Source organism: Amborella trichopoda, chromosome 8, assembly GCF_054954075.1.
Source record: "Amborella trichopoda isolate Santa Cruz 75 chromosome 8, AtrichopodaSantaCruz75HAP2 v2.0, whole genome shotgun sequence".
Taxonomy (NCBI): domain Eukaryota; kingdom Viridiplantae; phylum Streptophyta; class Magnoliopsida; order Amborellales; family Amborellaceae; genus Amborella; species Amborella trichopoda.
In genome coordinates, this window is record NC_142343.1 from 1293089 (window position 1) to 1314274 (window position 21186).

The window sequence follows — 21186 nt, forward strand, 5'->3', positions numbered from 1 at the left end:
ATGGCCTTGTGAAACCCTCCCACACTCATGTACGTAAAACTCAATAAAACACTATTAAATTGAACACACTCATTTGTGTAGAACTTGAAGGTCCATGGGTGTGAGAGGCTCTCGTATCCTCTATCTCATGATCAATCAAGTTAAACATCCAGATGGATAAATTTCAACCCTTGGATCTAGGGTTTTGATTTTCTAGTATCCCATCTTTTGCCGCACCAATAGTATATAAATGGACTCGGACCGTAACAGTTGCAGGGCTTTCATTGGAGCTTAGGGTTTTAGATAGAGAGAGAAAGAGTGAGAGGTTAAAGAGACGGCATTGGCAGTCCGCCTTGACAAAGGCCCCTTTGTCTTGGCCCTCTACTTATTCTAACAAATCTAAGGGTTTGTAGAATTTGTAGGCTTCTCCTTCTTCATTTCCTGTAAATCTTACGGTTTTCTTCAGTTTTGACTCTCCATTTTCGACCTCAAAGATAGATCTGTATCTATTGTCACTTTTGGTACTTTAGGGCTTTTTTTTTCGCTATTTTGAGATGGCTGTGAAGACTTCGAAGGCTGAGAAGAAGGTCGCTTATGATCAAAAGCTTTGTCAATTATTGGATCAGTACAGTCAGGTTTTGATTGTTGCTGCTGACAATGTGGGATCGAACCAGTTGCAAAATATTCGCAAGGGTCTTCGAGGTGATTCAGTGGTTTTAATGGGGAAGAACACAATGATGAAGAGGACCATCAGGCTTCATACTGAGAAGACAGGCAACAATGCTTTCCTGAACCTTATTCCTCTCCTTGTTGTAAGCGCTAAGTTTCAATCATCACTATTTGATTTTCATCCATTTTTTGTTTTTTAGGTGTTGTATTCTTCGTCCTGTTATGATCTCTAAGTTTTATGAGCTCCTGTTGCTTTATAATTGTTTTTTCTTCAATTTTTGCTTATTTTTATGGTTTCTGGTTTTTCTAACCAGGGAAACGTAGGCCTGATCTTCACTAAGGGTGATTTGAAGGAAGTCAGTGAAGAGGTTGCTAAATACAAGGTATAGCAATGAAGATCTTATTTTCATTATTTTTGTTTTTGTTTATCTCATTCCTGTTTAATGTGCAGAAAATGAAGTTCATGAGGTTTAATAGAATTTTTAGTGCTTCTTGTAAAATTTCCTCCAATCAATTCTTTTTAACTTCTAAAACTGAAATTCTTAGGTGTAAAATTTCCTCCAATCAATTTTTGTAAAGGCGTAAAAATGAAGTTCTTAGGTATGTTGACTGTAATGTTTTGAATTGGTTGGAAACTAAAAAATAGTAGTTTTGTCCAAAATTTAGGAGTTTTTAATGATATTATTGATATTTCGGAGCCTGGTTTGATATTTCAGTGATCAATTGATTAAATTTAATATAGGTAGTTTGAGTTCAAGATCTGTCTAATTTCAGATGAAATTGCTATGAATAATGAATGCTATGTGTCATGAAAGATGCTTGTTTTTCCTGTTTTGCTAAGGTCTGATACTACTAGATAAGTTTCATACTGCTCGATATTATAAATTTTCTTTCCCATATTTACTTGGACGTTGTGTGAATTTCATGTAGAATTCGAGTTGCGAGCTCTGAACCAACACTTCCACTCTTGGCCATTGCATATATGACATTTATTGGATATATGAGTATGTGAATGTTAATTATCTAAAATTTAGATGGAGACCCAAAGGCATATTTGAATGAAAGCAGTGATTAAGAAGTAGTTGAAGTGCCAATAAATCTGAGGAAAATGTTACTCGATGAACTCCCAATGACGAAAAACACTTTCAAATTTTTGCTGTAGTCTCAGAAATATGGTATTTGAAATACCAAAGGTCAGATGAAAATGTCATTCTAAAACCTACGAACAATAAAAGGTTAAAAAAATGACATTCATACTTTTCACATTAGTCCCATGCTGTGTGGTGATCATGTTAACCTCCCAGAAAGACCAGATAAGTGCCTAAATATTGGATGTTTAAATGATGATACAGACATTCATTTGAGGATATGATCATGTTTAGACCTCTATTATTCTTTCGGTATGGAGTAGTGCTGTTTGGCAATTTTGTGTCTTTGGCTTTGTTGTGGACTGGGTATTCTGTTTTATCTTACAAACAGTTGAAACTACATTTCTGTGTTCTTTTTTGAATTTGATTTTCAATATCTGTTTTGATTTATTGTTTTTTTTTTAATTTATTACAATTATTCATAAGTATCATGCATATCCTTGATACCTTGGTTCATAACAAGTGTTCAAAACAATGATTCAGCCTGGGTATTCAGCCAGTGCCCATGCCGATTACTCGGCCTGAGTTCTGGCCTAGCTAAAAAGTGTTTAAACAAATAAAAATACCAAAAATAGGAAAAATATATTTGAAGTGAAATTAAACAAAGAGCATCTAAATGAGGCTAAAAAAAGTAGTGAAATTTTTAATTTTGAAAAAATCAATTGGTATTTTAGAAATGATCCCAAAAGATGGGAAAATGTAAAAAGTATTCATAGCCAAAAAACTTTCCAATCTTTGCCAAAATGATATAAAACAAAAAAAAACATAATACAAATAAAGTCCTTATTTTTTGAATTTTTTTATATATATGTTTTGATGTTTTTAAGATCCCTGAGTGGGACATTCAACTTGGGGATGCTCGGGTTCGTCAGGTTGGCAAACCCAAGTACTTGGAAGTCCACCCGAGTAGGCGAACACTGCATAACATGGAAGATAATTGATTGAAAATGCAAGAAAATGTTTGTGGTAGATATGTGGTTTTGTTTAACAATGTATATTACTATGTATTTTAATTGGTAGCATTAATATGACATGTTAGTAATGTGAATTTTTTCCTCTTATTCTAATGAATGGATTTGTTGAAATGGATTTCCTATTAGGTTCAATTGATTGTGTTTGAACTTGAGGATATTGATTATTGACAATAAGTCAGGGCTATTGATTTTAACCCTAAGTTTGAATCTTTATTTTTGGCCATGATCACTTGACCATATATATGATGATTTATGAGCAAAATGATCCATTGGATGTTCTTCAGTAGTCAAATAACGGCTTCACAAGATTATTATCTGATTGTGTTATGAGGTCCTTATGAATAGGTTAACCCCAGGGGGTGTGAAAGTAGAATGTTTTGGTAGTTTTAGACCTCATTCACAACTACCAATTGTTCTATGGACTCCAAGCCTGTTAATTTAATATCATTTTTATTGATGATGCATCATTTCTTGGTTCTACATTAATTTGTTGTAAATCCTCTATGTGATCAGGTTGGGGCCCCTGCTCGTGTTGGATTGGTTGCGCCTATCGATGTTGTTGTTCCACCTGGCAACACAGGATTGGATCCCTCTCAAACTTCTTTCTTCCAGGTACTTGGACAAATCTTTTCCCTATTACTTTTATATTATGTAAATTATAATTCCATGGGAATCATTACTCCCCAAGGAAATAATGAATTGTGATGGATAGGGTTGCTTTCAGTCTCAGTCCATCACCCATTGACCATTACATTTGATGGTCTTGACCCCGGTGGACTCGATCCATGGTTCATTAGAGTTGATCACACCGACTTTTATTCCTTATTATATTTGTGTACTTTCCTTTCTTCCTCATCATGTTCATGCATACTTTCCCTTGTCACATTATCCTATGATATGAAAACTCATAATCCATTTGGGGTCATGTAGCCCCATGAAACAATGGATGGTGAGGCTGGTGGTCTGACTATCTGTCCATGGCCAATTGTTAATTTCACAGGGATGGTTATGACACAAAGTTACCATGTTTAATGGTTTCATTGAACTATATATAACATACTTCTTTTTGTCGCTCATCGTATATATGCTTACTTTCCCTTCTCGCCTGTCACATATAGTGTTTAAAATTCTGAGTATGTCTTGGACTCAAGCAATTCTATATCGTGCTGAATCTGAGTGAAAAACCTTTGGATCTAACCTGTCTAACTGGATCTCAAGTTCTTGTTAAAACTTTTTAAGGCTTGGATAAGTCAACCCTCCTGAAATAGGCTGGGGGCCCCAGCGAGTCCCTTTATCAGCCCAAGGTTTAAAATGCTGATTGTATTTATGCGATGTATTGAAAAATGCCACTTTCTCTTTATATATTTTTGCGATGTAATTGAAAAATGCTATTTTCTCGTATCAGGTTCTCAACATTCCCACAAAAATTAACAAGGGAACTGTTGAAATCATCACCCCTGTCGAGCTCATCAAGAAGGGGGAGAAGGTGGGTTCCTCTGAGGCTGCCTTGCTCGCGAAGCTTGGTATCAGGCCCTTCTCGTATGGGCTTGTGGTCCTCTCTGTCTATGACAATGGCTCAGTCTTTAGCCCTGAGGTTCTTGACCTGACGGAGGAAGATCTTATCGAGAAGTTTGACATTGGTGTTTCCATGGTGACTGCATTGTCCCTGTCCATCTCTTACCCTACTTTGGCAGCTGCACCTCATATGTTCATCAATGGCTACAAGAATGCCTTGGCAATTGCTGTTGCCACTGATTATACCTTCGCACAGGCTGAGCAAGTGAAGGAGTACCTCAAGGTATAAGGGATATTAACTTGGTCTTCCTTTATTTTATTTCGTCGCTTGTGCTCTCGCTAATGTATTTGATGATTGATATGATGCAGGATCCAACCAAGTTTGCAGTTGCAGCCGCCCCCGTCGCTTCTGAGGCTGCTGCTTCAGCACCTGCCGGTGGAGCTGCCCCAGTGGAAGAGAAGAAGGAAGAACCTGCTGAGGAATCTGATGATGATATGGGCTTCAGTCTTTTCGACTGAGCGAATACACATCACTGACTCTCATATTGCAAATGGGTTTTTTTATGAGGTTTAGAATTTGCCTTGGACTGTTATTATGCATCTTGGCCTTCGAGTTTCACTGCCGTTTTGGAGTTATTGAGATATTAGAGGATGAGGACACTTAGCTATATTTTTTGGCATTTGATTTCTTTTGGTTCAGTTTGGTTTCTAAATACTTTTAGTTGCCAAGGAAATTATAGGAACTCAAGTAGAATCTTTTTATCATGAGCATGGATTCAATTTTGAGACTCAAAAATAATGGTTGCGACTCTCACTCTCCTCGCCATGATTTGAGCATGCTGAGACTCGAAAAGAATGGTTTGACTCTCCCTCTCATATGTAGAAAGGCAGATTCTCTCTCGAGTCCTTTTGGAGATCTCAATACTCTTTATTCTTAATCCCTCTACGTAGGTAGTGCTGTTAGTTTTGGGGGAAATAGTGGAGAACTTAGAACGGCGTCAACCATTCGAAAAAGGACCCTCTCTTATTCTCTTGATCGAGCTTTTCTCTGTTATGGGGAGGGTTACTCCGAGGCTGATGCCTTGGCGCAAGAGGGGTTCACCAACCATCGTAGGTGATTACAGCTTGCTTGTAACTGTAATTTATTTATTTTTTTATACTTTTGTCTTGCAACCTTAAACAATCCAATTAAGGCGCATTTTCAAATTTTATCGTAATATATAATTTTGTTGTTAAAAATTTTTAGGATTATCTATAAATTTATTTTCATATCTATTTAAAAAATGGTTAAAATCAAGTAGATCTATGAACATGTGAAAAATTGGATGGTGTATATAATATATATAAAAAAATTTATGTAGAGTTGAGGCTCTAATTAATCATCTCAGTGATCGTGTGATGACGAGGGAAGACAAAATCAGTTCATTTTCGCATTTAAGCGTTGGAAAGATTTTTTTTATATATATATATATATATAAGCAATGATTTTATACAATTGTTGTATAGTAATATGATGTAACAACTTTAAAAAACCATTTTATGGATATTTGTTTGATCCAAATTTTAAAATATATATTTTTTTCATTTTAATGAACAATCGTAAAAAAAGAAACATTTGAAAATACAATTTAAAAAATATTTTTTTAGCCCAATTAATATAGGCCATTCATTTTGGTGAGATGCTTAGATCTATACCTTATAAAGGATTTTTTTATTTCCAATTTTTTTCGATGGGTTTATTATCATTAGATGAACAATATTAAAAGAAAAAATGATTGAGTTTATAAAGGCTAATATCTTGAAATTCACTAGATGAATGGTCTAGATTTATTTTTGGAAGGGACTCATTTTGACTATATCTAAGATTCAAGTTGAACTTTTGTTTTTTGGGAGATTGAGTATTAAGATGAAGAGCGTGTGCAAAATTTGAGGTTATACAAATACCACAAACACGGTTTTTTAAAAGTGTTGTATTATACTATGATACAACTGTTGCATTGAATCATTGCTATATATATATATATATATATATATATATATATATATATAATCTTTTAAGGATATCACAAAGATTTCCAATATTGAAACTACATTTCTCGATACTATTTGAATGTAGGCTCTAATTTGATTGTTTGGAACCTAGGCTGTATACAAACCACACCCATATATATATATATTATATTATTGAACTTCGTAGCACCCCAAACCATTAAATTTGACATCTAATGGTAAGTAACTTAAAGAATGATTGTGACCACTTTGTAACATTGATAAATAGTATCATAATTGTCACGACCCCACCCTGACCCCATATCATACAAGCAGGAGGATGATTGAGTACGAGACTGCGACATGAGGTGGCAAACACCACTATAGTGTCCAATCCCAATGTTAAAACCATAATTGGCTATTTGATTTTTTTAATAAAGGAAAACTATACAATGAGACTAATTATTTTAAGATTGTCTGTAAAAATATTATTTATCTTTTGTACAAAAAGGTCACAACTATTCCCACTCATTAAAGGTCAAATTGGATGGTTTAGAGTGAATCATGAAATTCGAAAAATTTTGAGAACTTTGTACTTATTCAACAATGGTCATTGATTTCATGCAACAACTTTCAAAAACTATGTTAAGGCCATTTGTTTGATCCAAAATATACATTCTTCTCATTCTAATGAACAATCACAAAAAAAAAAAATTTGAAAACACAACCTAAAATGTATTTTTTTAGCCCCATTAATATAAGACATCCATTTTGGTAAGATGCTTAAATTAAGCCTTAGAATGATCTTTTTTCTTTTCAATTGTTTAAGATAATTTTATTATCATTAAATTAATAATATTAAAAAAAAAAAATTCGAATTCATAAAGATCTAGATCTTGAAATACATCAATGGACTCTAGATTCATTGTTGAAAGGCTCATTTTGACCATATATAGAGTACAAATTAGTTCGGTTTTTTTTTTGTTTAGATTGATTATTGCAATGAAAAGTGCAAAATTTTAAATCCTATAAATACTACAAATATGATTTTTTAGAAATGTGATTTTATGATACAACTATTGCACGAAATCACTACCCATTTTAAAATTTAAGAGAAGTGTAATTGTGACCCTATATAAAAGATAAATGGTCTCTTTATAGGCAATCCCGTTTATTTTTTATACAAAGAGGTCACAATCATTATAAACCGTTAGGATCTGAATTTGGGAGATTGAAAATGTGTCATTGATTGGACATAATATCCTAAATAGAATTTCTAAAAAACTATGACATACTTCCATCATTGGATTTCACATCCAATAACTAAAAATAATTATGGCATCCTTAGACCAAAAGTAAATGGTCTCATAATATACAATCCATCATTTGATGAAGCATCTATACATGATAAATTGAGCCTCAGATCTGTATGCTCTCACCATTTTTTGAGTGCACGCTCATCAAGCTTCTGAAACCCGTTCCTTGATGAATGAGGGTCTGCATCCCAGGATGACTGAGGTTCACCAACGTTTGTGGGAGTTCAACAACATTAAGAGATAAGCAGGTTATAGAGAAAAAAATCTACAGTCTAGAATATAATTCTCTTATTATCACAAAGGACTGAATAATCCACACTCTCAAAAGATAAAATAATGATTCTCAGATTTAATATTCAACTTACATGAGAAGAAATAGGTGTGTTACAAACAATAAAAATGGAGAGAGAGAGAGATGGTACTAATGAACCACAACAATAATTCTAACATATCTTTGCCAACATTGGTAATATTTTTGAAATGCAAGAATCATGGCTGGCCTCTTCAATAGCTGTGCATTATTCCCTATACTTGTCTTTCATACCATCCTTAATCTTTCATTCCTTTCTTCTTCATTCTTCAATATTAATACTAGCCATAAAAATAAAAAAAAGCATTAAATAACATGGCATTACCAACCATCAAACTGCTAAATTGAGGTTTATAACTGTGTTTTTGTAATGTTTCATTGATTAAATGGTAAGGGTAAATGTAAGTGGGAATAACACCTTTTTGCAAGAGCAAAGTCTCCTTGGAGGATGGCATAGGAGCAGAACCCATTGTAGGTTCAGTTCTGAGTATGGAAGAGATGAAAATGTTTGAGAACTCTCACGCTACTGAAGGCAGTTACGGAAGAATCGGATACCCTGTTATCACAAATGACATTTGCCCGGTAACAGATATATTAGCAAAATATACTGATCCAAGAGACTCAAGCAAAAGACACCAATGAGAAACAAAAACCAACAAGCATGAGTTATGACATCAAATAAATCAATGGTATTTCTCATGTGCATCACCTGCAATGCAAAAGTTATGTCTGCTTCGTCAACTTTTAATGCAACTCTCCGGAGTCTGTCTTCACGAGACTGACCCAATTTTAAGAGTCCCTGTATAAGTTATAGTAAAACTTATTCAGATCAAAAGTATCTCAAGAAATGAGGCATGGTATATGGAAACAGTAGAAGCTAAGGCTTTTTAAAAAAATTTAAGACCTGGTCATTAAGCACTCTGCACATGTTTGAAAACTCGGTCATGCTGGCCGGATGGATTAGGGCTGATTTACAGAAGTCTGAGTAGAATTTGTTAAGCTGTATGCAGGAAACAAGTTACTTATCTGAATCTCGTGAGTAATTAAGATAATGAAGATGAAGCATTTATAGCGGCATCAGTTACAAATCTTGGGAAGAGAAAACACCTTGCCAAGAGTGGTATCCTTGTTTCCTTGGCGAAAAAGCTTCACAGAAGAGCATAGGATGATCTGCACAGTGATGACTCAATGAAAAGTAATCAACAACCAAAAGAAATAGCATTTATAATTTTATACTTAATCTAAACACAAGATATGACATCTGATATCCAAATAAAAACAAGGGCTAAATTGAAGACCAGTATAAATCCAAGGGCCTTGTCATTATTTATAAGATAAAACAGAATATTTTAGCTTAAAACCAGTGATCCGACAGGCTCAAGTGTTTCAGATGTCAGTTCATCAAAATAAGCCTTGTTAAATATTTTTAAAACTTTAATAGCACAACTACTTGATTTTCAGCAGTAGAATATTTTCCTTTTCTCTTCTCGGCAGACAAATAAAACATGTCTATGTGCGTGTGTTTGTGTTTGTCACAGAGAGAGAGAGAGAGAGAGAGAGAGAGAGAGAGAGAGAGATGATAATTCCAAACCATAATGTTGCCTATGAAAATCCAAATTAAATTAGGCTGCTGGCATGATAGCAAACTCACCTGTTGGTGCTGTGGAAGAGATTGAATAGTGTCCACAATTATTGACTTGAACATTTTTGACAAGGCATTGACCATATGGTCAATTCTCACCTGCAAGAAGTATTAGTAGCAAGTATTAGAAAGATAATTAATGAGCATGATGCCGAAGAAGAAAACCTAATTACTGAAACTACACAAAACATATAAGTTTTGGATACATAACAACACAACATTCTTCATCAATATCCAACCATCCCCAGTTTGTATGTTTCCTATCTATCACCATTTTTTGTTGATATGCTATCACTTACAATGTTAATTTCCTGTTCTGTTAAGCTTTCACGAGCACGAGCAACCGGTTGAACAACCAAAGGCTTCTCATTTGAGAACGAACTTAGATTTGATATGGATTCCCTCAACTCTGCCTCTAGCATCTCAATGGCACCCCTGCCACATAACAAAACGGTATAAAACAAAAATGAAATGCCAAAAAGGACCGCAGAACTGAAGTAATGATATTTTGAATGCATAGAAAATTATAAGAATACATTGACTAAGTAGATAGATATTTTCAAGATTCAATTATCATATCAAACATTAGACAACAGATGGAAAGGGCAATGATGATTATCATAAGAAATTGATTCCGAAGCATTAACAAAGCAAGACCTGACTATATAACAGTTCATGGACTCAAGACCCAAATGTCAACTCAACAAAAGTTTGACTCAACTCTTTGGGTCATATACACTTCAATAACACCAAAAATAAGAATAGACAAAAATCATTTAGGAAATAAGAGAGAACAAAATATGCAATTAAGGATTGTTCACCAAAACAGAAGTAACTTACCAGCAGGAATGAAGAGCCTTTCTCATATCTCCAGATGCAGCTGCAACTTTCTAGTACAAGCCCAAGAAGTAAGTTATAAAGCATTCAAGTCCTGCATACATATATTAAATTGCGAACTATAAAAGTGTCTCATTAAATTAATTTGCAATGGTACATATTTCAAAGTTGGAAGTTCGATTTACAACAAAGCTACATAAACCTTCTTTATAGCCCATTCAACATACTGAAACAAAGATACTGATACAAGGATATGAAAGCTGTCGGTCAACAAATACTCCTAAACAACTACAGGAAGAAAACTTGCAAAATAAGTATGAATGTGCAATTTGCAGATATAACAAAAATAAAAACATATTTGAAGGTAGGTATAAGTGATTAAAATCCAATGTTCTTGCTTGAGAAAGAAAAACAATCCACTGAATATACAAATACAAGGTATTTACACTCAAATAATAATATATAGATGTACTAAGGCTCAAATAACATACAAATGTATTCCAAATACCACTTAGAACCTCATTTCCATGTTGCAAACTTAACAAAAAGGATACAAGGTGGGTCTTGATCTGTTAAGGTACTGACACTGAGACATTGCATCCCAAGTTCCAATCCTATAGCTTGACTACCCAGAGAAAGAAAAACTTAAAGAGATATGCATAACATAGATGATCCCCTGAATAAAATTGCTCTTGTGCTCAAAATTCGAAGCTTCCATTGTTTAGTCAAAGCAAATGCTTTCGGTTCATGGGTCTTATATTGGAAACAACCAGTTTCTCCTTGATCAGCTGGTCGACATGCATGTACATGTTGACCAGCTTTGAATTGTCATTTTGAGTGTTCTAGGATGAATTAAGTTTCACACACACATGCAGATGCATACATGCTTATATAATCAAACATGATACACAAATCATATAAACATAGACACATATAAATGCACACACACATATACATGCATGCAGGCAGGCCTGCATGCAACATACGTGAAACATATATGTTATTGCATGCACACAGGCACACAAGTGACATTTTTTAAATTGTAGAAATTAGTGGGCAGTATCATGACATTACAAGTTTATTTAGTTAAGTTATAATTATTGTCATAAATTTATGTCAGTTTGATTGGTGCATAAATGGAGAATCATACTGCATCTTTTAGCTTATTTAGATGAGCTCATGGATAGTAACCTTTGATAACTTAACCCACACACATGCTTTAGTATGAAAAGCAACTTTTAATCATTACTGTCGAGCCTTTACCGTTCCTTAAGAGCTCTTGCTTCCAAAAGGCTTGTGCTCCTAGTGAGATACCATCAATATTTAGTTTTAGAGTCCTCAGTCGTGATCCAGATCACCACCTCCTTGGGCCAAAGTCAGTCATCCCAATGCTACAAAACTAGGTCCTGGTTAGCTCCATAGAAATGATGGATTATGTAGTTATCCTGTCTTTTGAGCACCATACTGCTTGACATCACACCATGAGAGTTCTCCAATTCCTTTCCATCCATGAATCCCAGAATATGATTGCACAGTGAGAAAATATAATAAGAACGTAAAATATTAAAATTCTTCCAAGAATTTGGAATGTGTGAGGTTTGCATCCATTGCGTTCACCTCTTATTTATGAAATCTATTGGAATGGGTGAGGTTTGCATCCATTGCGTTCACCTCTTATATGTAAAATCTATAGATATTATGTAACAATCTTAAAATTTCAAAAAACAAAAAACAAAAAAAAAGGAGAAAAGATACTTTTAAATAGGTGATGGTTCGTATGAGCATGATCGTCCTTAAGGACCATCACTATTTTCAAAAGTTTTTACCTGGTTTAAGCTGATGCTTGCTGCTTTGCCACGTCCTTTAGTGGACGTGGTTTTCATATGTTAAAAACGGACTTTTAACGCGACACCTCAAGTATGAGGTGGAGCCTAATAAAATAATATAATAATATGTTATAAGAATTTAAATAGGGGAGGTGAGGACTCCCACCATAGAAAATTTTGAGATCTCTCTCTCTGGTCGAAACACAATGAACTCCTCTCTCGAGCCGAATTTTTATCGGAAGCTCCGTCTCAAACATTTGTGTGTAAGTGACATCGTCTTCCTGAAAAATAGTCTGTTTTTAATAAATAGTGATATTTTCGTCCAGGATCTTTATTTTATAAGTTTTGTGTGTAAGTGGCCTCATTATCTCGAAAAATAATTCATTCTTTTTAAAAATAAAATGAAATAATTATTTCTACTTATTATCATGAATTTTAAGCGCGATAAATTTCATGCGCACCTGACCTCATTATCTTGAAAAATAATCTTTTTAATAAAAATTGTGATATTTTATCTATGTTATAAATTTTAAATGCTGTAAATTCTTAGAAAAATAAATTTATTTATTTTTCTTGTCTATTGTTAGAAAATTTTAGATACTATCAAATTATTAGAAATAAATGTGATATTTTTGCTTTTAGTAAAATTGTGAGATTTCTTTCTACTGTTTTTAAATATTTAGACATTGTGAATTTCATGTGCAAATGCTTGCCTTATTATCTGAAAAATGATATTTTTGCATTTGATTATAACATTGTTGTGAAATGTTTATTTGCAAATTAACATCTCATAAATTGTGATAATTCCGTATTCTTGAATTTCTATAAGAGTTTTTCTATACATATTAGATTGGCAATTATGCTAGAATGTCTTTACGAACTGCTACCTTTCTAAATTTGAGCCCAAAATATTTGATTGGTTGAAATGTTATTGAAAGTGACTGTTATTAATGGTATAAGTGAGATTCATCTTAATGATTTCAGTGATATGTTGAGTACATGATATTTGCTGCTTTCGAATGTTTAAAGAGATTTAGAATAATTTAAGTATGCAAGTGGACTCATCTGGTTTGCTGATGAGGTATAAGTGGACCTATCCGGGATGCCGATAGGGATTAAGTGGACTCATCCGGTACACCGGTGACGTATAAGTGGACCTGCAGGGATTAAGTGGACCTATCTGGAACGACGATAGGGATTAAGTGGACCCATCAGGACGTTGATGGGGTATATAAATGACCTACTTGGGACGCCAGTAGGGTATTTTGTGAAATCCTTCGAATTATGCACTGCCGTTAAAATGTTATATGCATTTCAATTATTCGGATTATACTTAATTATGCATTTATTGAAAGTGAAACTGTTGATGCATTTCTGTTAATAGATCTCTTTTTTTAAAATATTGATATCTTTCAACCATGATTATTTTTAGGATTATGATGATCACTTACTGAGTAGCCAAACTCATCAAACTATGGTAAACATTTTTTTCAAGATAACTGCGGATTCATTTTGAGTGCTAGTCAAGATCAACCTTGGAAGATATTGTTGCTGTGCTAACTTTCTTTATTTACTTTGTAAGACCTCGCCACTGTAAATTTGTCCTATCAAGAGATGTATATATGTTTTGGACTGTCACATCTCAAGAATATCAGTATTGTAAATTCTTGGGGTGTGACATATTACAACCAAAAAGAATCACAATGTGACAAATATGAAATCATCCAGGGATATAGAATGCAAATATGTAAAACTTAAAAGTGTAACAAAATATAAAAAGTAAACTCACTCTTGCACAAAGTTCCAAAGCCTGTGGTTGGAAAACAGTATAGGGGAAAGCCTGTAAGGAAAAAAAATAAAGTTAAAACCAACACATATGCAAATTTCTTCCGTTGTTCTGTGAACTGAAAAGTTTCAGAAGTTAGTCATAAGGCTTCACAAAAATTATCGCGAACTCAGTTTTTTTTTTTGGGTAGTTAAGTGGGGAATCAGTTCCCTACCCGTAGTAAGTATGGAACTCAAGATGTCATGTTGTGGCACCCGCCACTCTGGCCACCTATGCCTTGAGGTCAGTCCTAGTTTAATTACGTAAGTTAAAATAAGGAAACTAGGTTTTGATATGAAAGCCATCACATCTCGAGTGAAAGCTATTTATAGAAGCTAAAGAAGCAACAAATGTTCATCACAGTGATAAATAAAAATTATAATAAAAGAATAACTATTGAGGAAAAGGACTACCATGAGCCTCTGTTGAAGAATCTTGAGTATCTGATCTTTAGAATAAGCTCGAAATGTAACCACAGCAGGCTTGCCTGGCAAAATTGATATGCAGATTGCAGTGAGAACTTTTTAATTCACCAACATCCAAAAAAAATAGAAGAAATCATTTATGGCATGTCCATATATCGCAGCCTTTGTTATGATTTACATGATATGCCAAGTCCTAGATGCAAACTGACATTCATCTAATCTTGACCACAAGGTTTCACTTCTCTGTTTTCTCATCAATTTGAGGTTATCAGTGAGATTTCATACCACATAGAATGCAATTCAGGAATCATGTATTTGGAAATGTATATGCAATCCATAACATTATACAGTACAGTGCTCTAAAGGATATTCATCATCCATTTGGAATTATGGACAATGGAGATCTATTACTGTGAGACCCAACAAAACATTCTCAGAGGCACGAGTAGTCTCCACCATCTGTCACCAAAATTCGACGTTGGATATCCCTTTGGATTACTGTACATCATACTATTGTGGATTATAGAATTCTTCCCCTAGTGTATTTTCAATGCATTGTGGCATGCTTTCCCTAGGGCTTCACTGAAGTAGTTTCATATATCGTACATTCATATTGGTAAAAGAGAAGAGCAAGCCTGCACCTACATCTACGTGAGCGTATATATATATGAAGTTATGGAGAAGTATACCCACAGTTCAAAGAATTCAGTTTGGGAAGAAACCGATCTGTTAAGTCCAAAGCATTTGCTATTCCTGCACAAGAAGAAGGTTTAGTTGTTGACACCCAACGACAAGTTACTCATAAGATATAGCCTTCCTAGAATCCCTTTCACCCCAGAATATTTAAGGCTCTTTTATGACATTATTTGAATACCTAATAAGTACCACATGATAGCTGGAACCAGATCTATCACTCAATTGACTGTATAATTCCTGTTAAATTTTCTTTAAGAACTCAATCATGATACCCATTAACTATTAAATTTTCTTTCGGAACTCAACCATCATACCTATTAATATGCATCTGGAGAATGGCAAAGTAGTGAGCATGAAAAGATCATGAAGCACAGATCGGTCTCTTGTGATTAAATAGTCCATCTCATCAATAATCATCAACCTTCCATAAGAAAATGTGATCAGACAGCTAGTAGAAATTTGGCATAAAGAAAAAATGAATGTCTTAAATTGATCAGTGGCATCTGTAAAGCATCAATTCTAGCTTGAGAGGAAAAGGTAGCAACTGTGCTCATCTATGCACAACAGAGAAAGATTGATGAAAATATCAGGACAATACCTGGAACACCTGCATATAAATTGGTTCACTAACTTCAATTATCAAACTGTTGTTGGACTCTCCAGTTTTATTATATTGATTATTTCACCAGAGTTCAGTCTTTAGAACACCAACCAAACCAGGGGAATAAGGGTACCATGTATTCTCTTGAAATGTCAGATAATTTCAGATTTCTGGACGACCTACGCAATCTCAGCCGTTGTGCCATGTAATGTTCTAAAATTTTCTCAACAATTATTAAACAGTCTGAGGTTCATAAACTCAATATATAGGTGAAAAATGCAAGGGGAAATAATCTTACATCATTTTCCCAGCAGAAGAATTTTGCTTGGAAGAAAATAACTTCTGAAGTTGTTGGAGAGGTGAGCAACTGCTATTAAGCTTCTTTCTCCCTTGATGTTTATCAAGTATCTGCTAGAAGAGCCCCAACAGAAGTCATGAAGGGACGTCCTAGTTATATTGTATGAAGGTCACATTAATAAAAGAACAGACAAGATAAACATACCACATCACAACCAATGACCTGCCCCAAAAAAACATTCAGAACATTACCTTATTGAAAATATCAGAGGTTTTTGCAAGCGAAGTGCAGTTTATAGCAAACAGATCAGGAGGAGAATGTCCAGCCTGGTCAAATTCCAGAAGAACCACCTGTTAGCCTATGTGAGGATATCACTTACAATTCAAAAGACAAAAACCATAAGCAAATACGTAGAAATATCAGGACAGTTGTTTAAAGCCTGCATAGACATTCCTGAAACTTAAAATATCAAGGGAAAGTAACAGTCCATTAATATTAATTATTAATAAGAGCATGACATTCATCTTCATATTGGCAATATAAAATGTGAAAAGCATAAACATCCAACTTTCTCTAATAGCATTGTATCTTTGATGGTTTCATGGAATTTGGAATTGGGCCACCCAACTGGTGACAATGTCAACCCCATATTAGAGTGTTACGTTGTAGAAATGTTTTGCTTTTTATTCACATTCTTCTCAAACACTTAATTTAATATCTCATAAAGAAAAAATAGAGGAAAAGAAACAAAAAACATTAATAGAGAGGGTAATTATATTACATCTTTTGCCCAAACACCAGAAAGGTCCTTCATTTTCTCCATTAAAAGGGTTTTTCCAGTACCAGGACACCCGGATATATAAAGGCTCCCAGCCTTCTCCTGGTTTATGCAATCCTGACAAAACCCAAATATTTTATCCTGCTCTTCTTCTCTACAAATCATCAAACCGGGTGCCATAGATACATGAAGTGCTGTCTTCACCAACTGCAGCTGAGCAGGATCTGAAACCCAACAAGAAATATAGATTAAAAGCAAAAACAATATTGGAAAATTCAATCCAAAACTGATAATATTATCCCAAAGGTAAAGTCAAAAGAAAATTGATAAAAATAAAAAGGGAACCCCAAACATACCTTTGGGATTCCAATTTGGTGTTTGAGGAAAGAGATTAGAGAGCTTTTTCCGAGGGGATTTAGGCAAAACTGAGAATCTGGCATCAGGAACTCTGTGACATCCCTGCTGAAAACCAATTTTTATGTATGCAAAGTCAATATTAAATAATTGAGATGAAGAATGCATATAATGTTTGCATTACAAAACAAACACTGAATCTTCAATCAATAAACATACAAAAAAAAGAGCGGTATCAAAAGATCAAAACTCGGACAGTTGAATCCACCATAATATAGGGTTCAGGTCCACACCACGGTATTATGGTGCTTTTTGCCGAAACTCTTGAGCTGCAGGCACAAACCCAGGTAATGGACAAGTAGAGAGAGAAATCTAGAAGGAATAGAGAGAGAGAGAGATAAATGTAAAGAGAGAGAGAGGGAAATAGGAAGGGAAATAACATTTCCATGGCCATTTGGCTTAATTGAGCAGGAATTAACATTTTCGTAGCAATTTTGTAGAATAAATGCAGAAGAGAGAGATTTAGAGAGAGAGTGTATGTACAGATAGAAATGTAGAGTGGAGAGAATTGCAGAAGAAATGAGGAGCGAGAGAGAGAGATGAATGTAGAGAAAGAGAGAGAGATAACTACTCTTTGTGGCCGTTTTGCTCGATATAGAATTCAGGCGGACGCCACAGGGTTACAGAGCTCTTTGCCCAACCTCTCGAGTTGCAGGCATAAACCAATGTGCTAAACAACTAGAGATATAAACGTAGAAGAAATGGGAATAGAGAGAGATAAATGTAGTGAGAGGGGGAAAAGGAACTGACATTTTCGTGGCCATTTTGCTTAATTGGATTCTCCATTCCTCTTTTCAGAGGCGATCCTTGCTTCTCTTGAACACAGGCACGACGCTTTGGAGAAGGCCCTTGATATGAAGACTTCTCCGCTTCTCTCTTGCATTTCGGCGAGGTCTCTGATTCGTTGCAGGGCTTTCCACCATTGCTGGTCGATCTTTCACATGATTCAGGAGAAGCGATGCCTGGAGAGAGAAATTGATCGCATCTAGAGAGAGAATGGGACGCCTTCTCGCTCTTCTTCCTGCCCATGATGAGAGAGTTGATGGAAATTAGGGTTAGGGTTTGGACTCTCGCTGTGATAAAGAAGCGTTCTCTTGGCCTCTGAAAAAGAAAATGACAAGAAAAGGGGTGGTGGGAATTTTTGGCGGGAAGGCTAGCTCTCTTGGCCGCTGTGGTTTCGCGCCAGTTTTTTTTCGCAGGCTGATTACGTGAGACCACCGAGATTTCGGTTTGGAAATGAAATTTCAGGTGATTTCGGATGCAGCGACGAAATAAATTTCACTGGTTTAGAGTAAATGAAATTGCAAGACCATTGACTGTTGGTAAGGTCACAAATTTGCAGTCACTCTTTCTGAGCGTAGGATTTAAAATTTGGTGGTTGAGCTGATAGCGAGTCATCGCACTGCAATTTCACATCCTGCACCAAAATTGTATATTTCTTAAATGTAGAATATGGAGAGATTGAGGAAGAAATCGCACTTACAGGTGGATGAAGTGAAGATACGCAACCAGTTTTTTATGTGATTGTCAATGAAGCTGAAAGGCAAGTTTCATATGGTAGTTGTAAGACGAGCTTTGCTCTATGAAGTGGAATGTTAGTAGTTAAAAAACAATATATCTATAGAATAAACATAACGAATAAGATATTGAGATAAATGAGCGGCAAGACAAGAAGGGACAGAATTCAAAATGAATATATTTGGTAAGATTTAAGTGTGACATCAATAGACGATAAGATGAAAGAGAGTGGACCTAAGTGGGTTGGACATGTGTAACGCAAACCAAGTATAATACTTATTAATAAGTGCGAATTAGTTTAAGTGAAATGCTTAATAGAGGCAAAAAGTAGGCTCAAAAATACATGATTGAAAATAGTAATAAAAAATATGAAAATTTATGACATCATTGAAGGTATCACTCTTGATAGAGCAGAATGGCAAACCCTTCATGTAACCGACCTTAATTAGTTAATAAAAGATTTTGATGATGATATTAATAATGTATAATATGCTATTTATTGTAATTTGTAATATTTGATATCATATCTAACCAGTAAAGGTGATCATACCTTCTCGAACAATAAATATATGATATTGTTGTGTATTTTCTCAAATGTAAAGTATGCTCATCTTGTAGTATATAGTCTTCCGGTGCGGTTATAATAAGGCATTAGCTTGATGCTATGAAGTTGCCCCTTAAAAATCTCTCACATATTTCAATTTTGGGGCCGGTAAACTCTTGTGATAGTCTAAAGATATATTTTCACCCGCGATTATAGACTAAAGAACTTGAAAATGTAATTACAAATAATATGTCATAATATACTCTTTTAGGGCTTTAAATCGCCCTTTTTCTATATAAAAAACTATCGAGCTCAATATGATCCATGTGATGGATTTTTCATACCAAAACAACAAATTTCGACAAAGTTTTGAGGTGACGTTCTACTTTGATCTAGGCTTTATATAATTTTTTTTTTTTGTTATTTTCTGACATTAATCAGAGTGCGATACATTTTGCAAGTGGCAAATGGAGAGACCTCCTATAAGACCAAGTATACAAAAAAATCTATTTTGATTTTCACACTTCCCATTCTTTCGTGTTCAAAGCGATAAATTAACTACCCTAAAATAAAAAACAGTAAATTGAAAATTGACCATCCGATTCTGATCATGAACAAAACGTATGTACTTCTGATTCGAGAAACTCGGAATCACCTTATTCCTTATTTATCAGTTTACAAAAATTTACATAGTATATTGTCATGTTCGACTTAAAAATCGCCCAAGCTGAAACTAGTTGGAGACGGATCCAAGGATCCACGGCCCCATTTCAATATTTTTAGTCACTCATCTAGAGGCATTCCCCAACTAAAATGACCCAACTGTGTGGGCTTACACTTCCATCCATTCTATTTTTTTTTTTTTGATAAAAAATGGAATAGAAGTAATGTAAATTTGGGCAAAGTTTATATAGAGCCGATGCTCTAAACAATCAAATTTGAGCCTCCCTAAAAAATTTCACTAGAAGAAGTTGTTTTGATATCCAAATATCTCAAATTGATCATCTCATCGTCAAGATGCATGAACATCAGAAAAAAATGGATTTCAAGTTTTGGAAATAGTGTAGACGCATTTTTTGATCGTTAGTTTTCAAAAATTTAAAGTATTAATAGATTTGTCGATCTACGTTATTTTTTAAGCTTTAAACTTTATAAATAAAGATGAAAATGTATTTTAAGGCTATCACAAAGATTTCCAATATTGAATCCACATTTGGCGATACTATTTGAAGATAAGTTCTGATTTGATTGTTTAGAGCCTAGGCTATATACAAACCGTACCCTTTAAATTTTAGCATGTAACGCTCATATTTGACTGTTCTACCACCTTTAGATGTGCAATGTGATTATAATTTTTTGGTGCATAAAAATCACAATCACTTTTGGCCATCAGATAATGGAATAAAACTCTATAACAATACATGAACTAATAAATATAACTCAATAAAAAATAAAAAATAAAAAGCAAGTAAAAAACAAATAAGTGGGATTAATAAACGGTATTTCGTTGGATGAATCTTGAACGAGACACAACCCGCATCGACGAGGCAATCTATCTGGCCTGATCACAATCAATTATTGTCTCGAGTAAACATTTACGTTAATTGACAATTCCAGTTCGAACCGAATAATTCAATATATTTCACGTTCATAAAAGTAAGTTTATTGGAAGAATCAATGACGACATCAACTAAAATCATGTATCGTCGAATTGAGATAAAAAATTATCACTATTTCTTATAATCATAATTTGACTAAGTGGGATCTTTTTTTTTTCCACCGAGACATTTTATGAAGCTCTTTGACCCTGAATTTGGAGAAACCTACTTTCATGCAATTCCCTGAATTCAATAAGAAGCAATCGATATTTTACTGCTTGTAG

The 21186-nt window shown here is 34.4% G+C and overlaps 2 protein-coding genes across 22 annotated transcripts; one reads left to right on the forward strand and one right to left on the reverse strand.

Moving 5' to 3' along the window:
• The first annotated feature begins 253 nt into the window (after positions 1-253).
• Positions 254-5081, forward strand: LOC18437895 (large ribosomal subunit protein uL10). Its single transcript, XM_006848093.3, has 5 exons — positions 254-791; positions 963-1031; positions 3284-3382; positions 4176-4568; positions 4655-5081. The coding sequence occupies exons 1-5, from the start codon at positions 534-536 to the stop codon at positions 4802-4804; spliced, it is 969 nt and encodes a 322-aa protein (XP_006848156.1). The 5' UTR covers positions 254-533; the 3' UTR covers positions 4805-5081.
• A 2415-nt stretch (positions 5082-7496) lies between these two features.
• LOC18437894 (DNA replication factor CDC6B) lies at positions 7497-18482 on the reverse strand. 21 transcript variants are annotated; one of them, XM_088873174.1, is made up of 18 exons: positions 17993-18482; positions 17185-17290; positions 16832-17052; positions 16302-16376; positions 16051-16160; positions 15466-15572; positions 15149-15208; positions 14444-14517; positions 13995-14045; positions 11643-11770; positions 10383-10432; positions 9842-9977; positions 9552-9641; positions 9008-9070; positions 8805-8900; positions 8610-8699; positions 8319-8456; positions 7497-7787 (listed from the first exon to the last, which is right to left on the reverse strand). In XM_088873174.1, the coding sequence occupies exons 1-10, from the start codon at positions 18269-18271 to the stop codon at positions 11756-11758; spliced, it is 1098 nt and encodes a 365-aa protein (XP_088729300.1). In that variant the 5' UTR covers positions 18272-18482; the 3' UTR covers positions 7497-7787; positions 8319-8456; positions 8610-8699; positions 8805-8900; positions 9008-9070; positions 9552-9641; positions 9842-9977; positions 10383-10432; positions 11643-11755. The 21 variants fall into 21 exon arrangements, with proteins under 21 accessions (XP_088729300.1, XP_088729296.1, XP_088729294.1 ...); XM_088873170.1 differs by having other exon boundaries at positions 11643-11878; XM_088873168.1 differs by having other exon boundaries at positions 7497-8181; positions 10383-10473; positions 11643-11878.
• Between the last annotated feature and the right edge of the window lie 2704 nt (positions 18483-21186).

Coding starts and splice junctions, on each gene's coding strand:
- LOC18437894 (XM_088873163.1), bottom strand. CDS start 18,271: ATGGGCAGGAAGAAGAGCGAGAAGGCGTCCCATTCTCTCTCTAGATGC. Junction 14,518..15,148: donor CAAACTGAATTCTTTGAACT/GTGGGTATACTT, acceptor CAATTTTGCCAG/GCAAGCCTGCTGTGGTTACA. Junction 10,433..13,994: donor CTTTGGAACTTTGTGCAAGA/GTGAGTTTACTT, acceptor GGCTTGTACTAG/AAAGTTGCAGCTGCATCTGG.
- LOC18437895 (XM_006848093.3), top strand. CDS start 534: ATGGCTGTGAAGACTTCGAAGGCTGAGAAGAAGGTCGCTTATGATCAA. Junction 1,032..3,283: donor AAGAGGTTGCTAAATACAAG/GTATAGCAATGA, acceptor CTATGTGATCAG/GTTGGGGCCCCTGCTCGTGT. Junction 3,383..4,175: donor CTCAAACTTCTTTCTTCCAG/GTACTTGGACAA, acceptor TTCTCGTATCAG/GTTCTCAACATTCCCACAAA.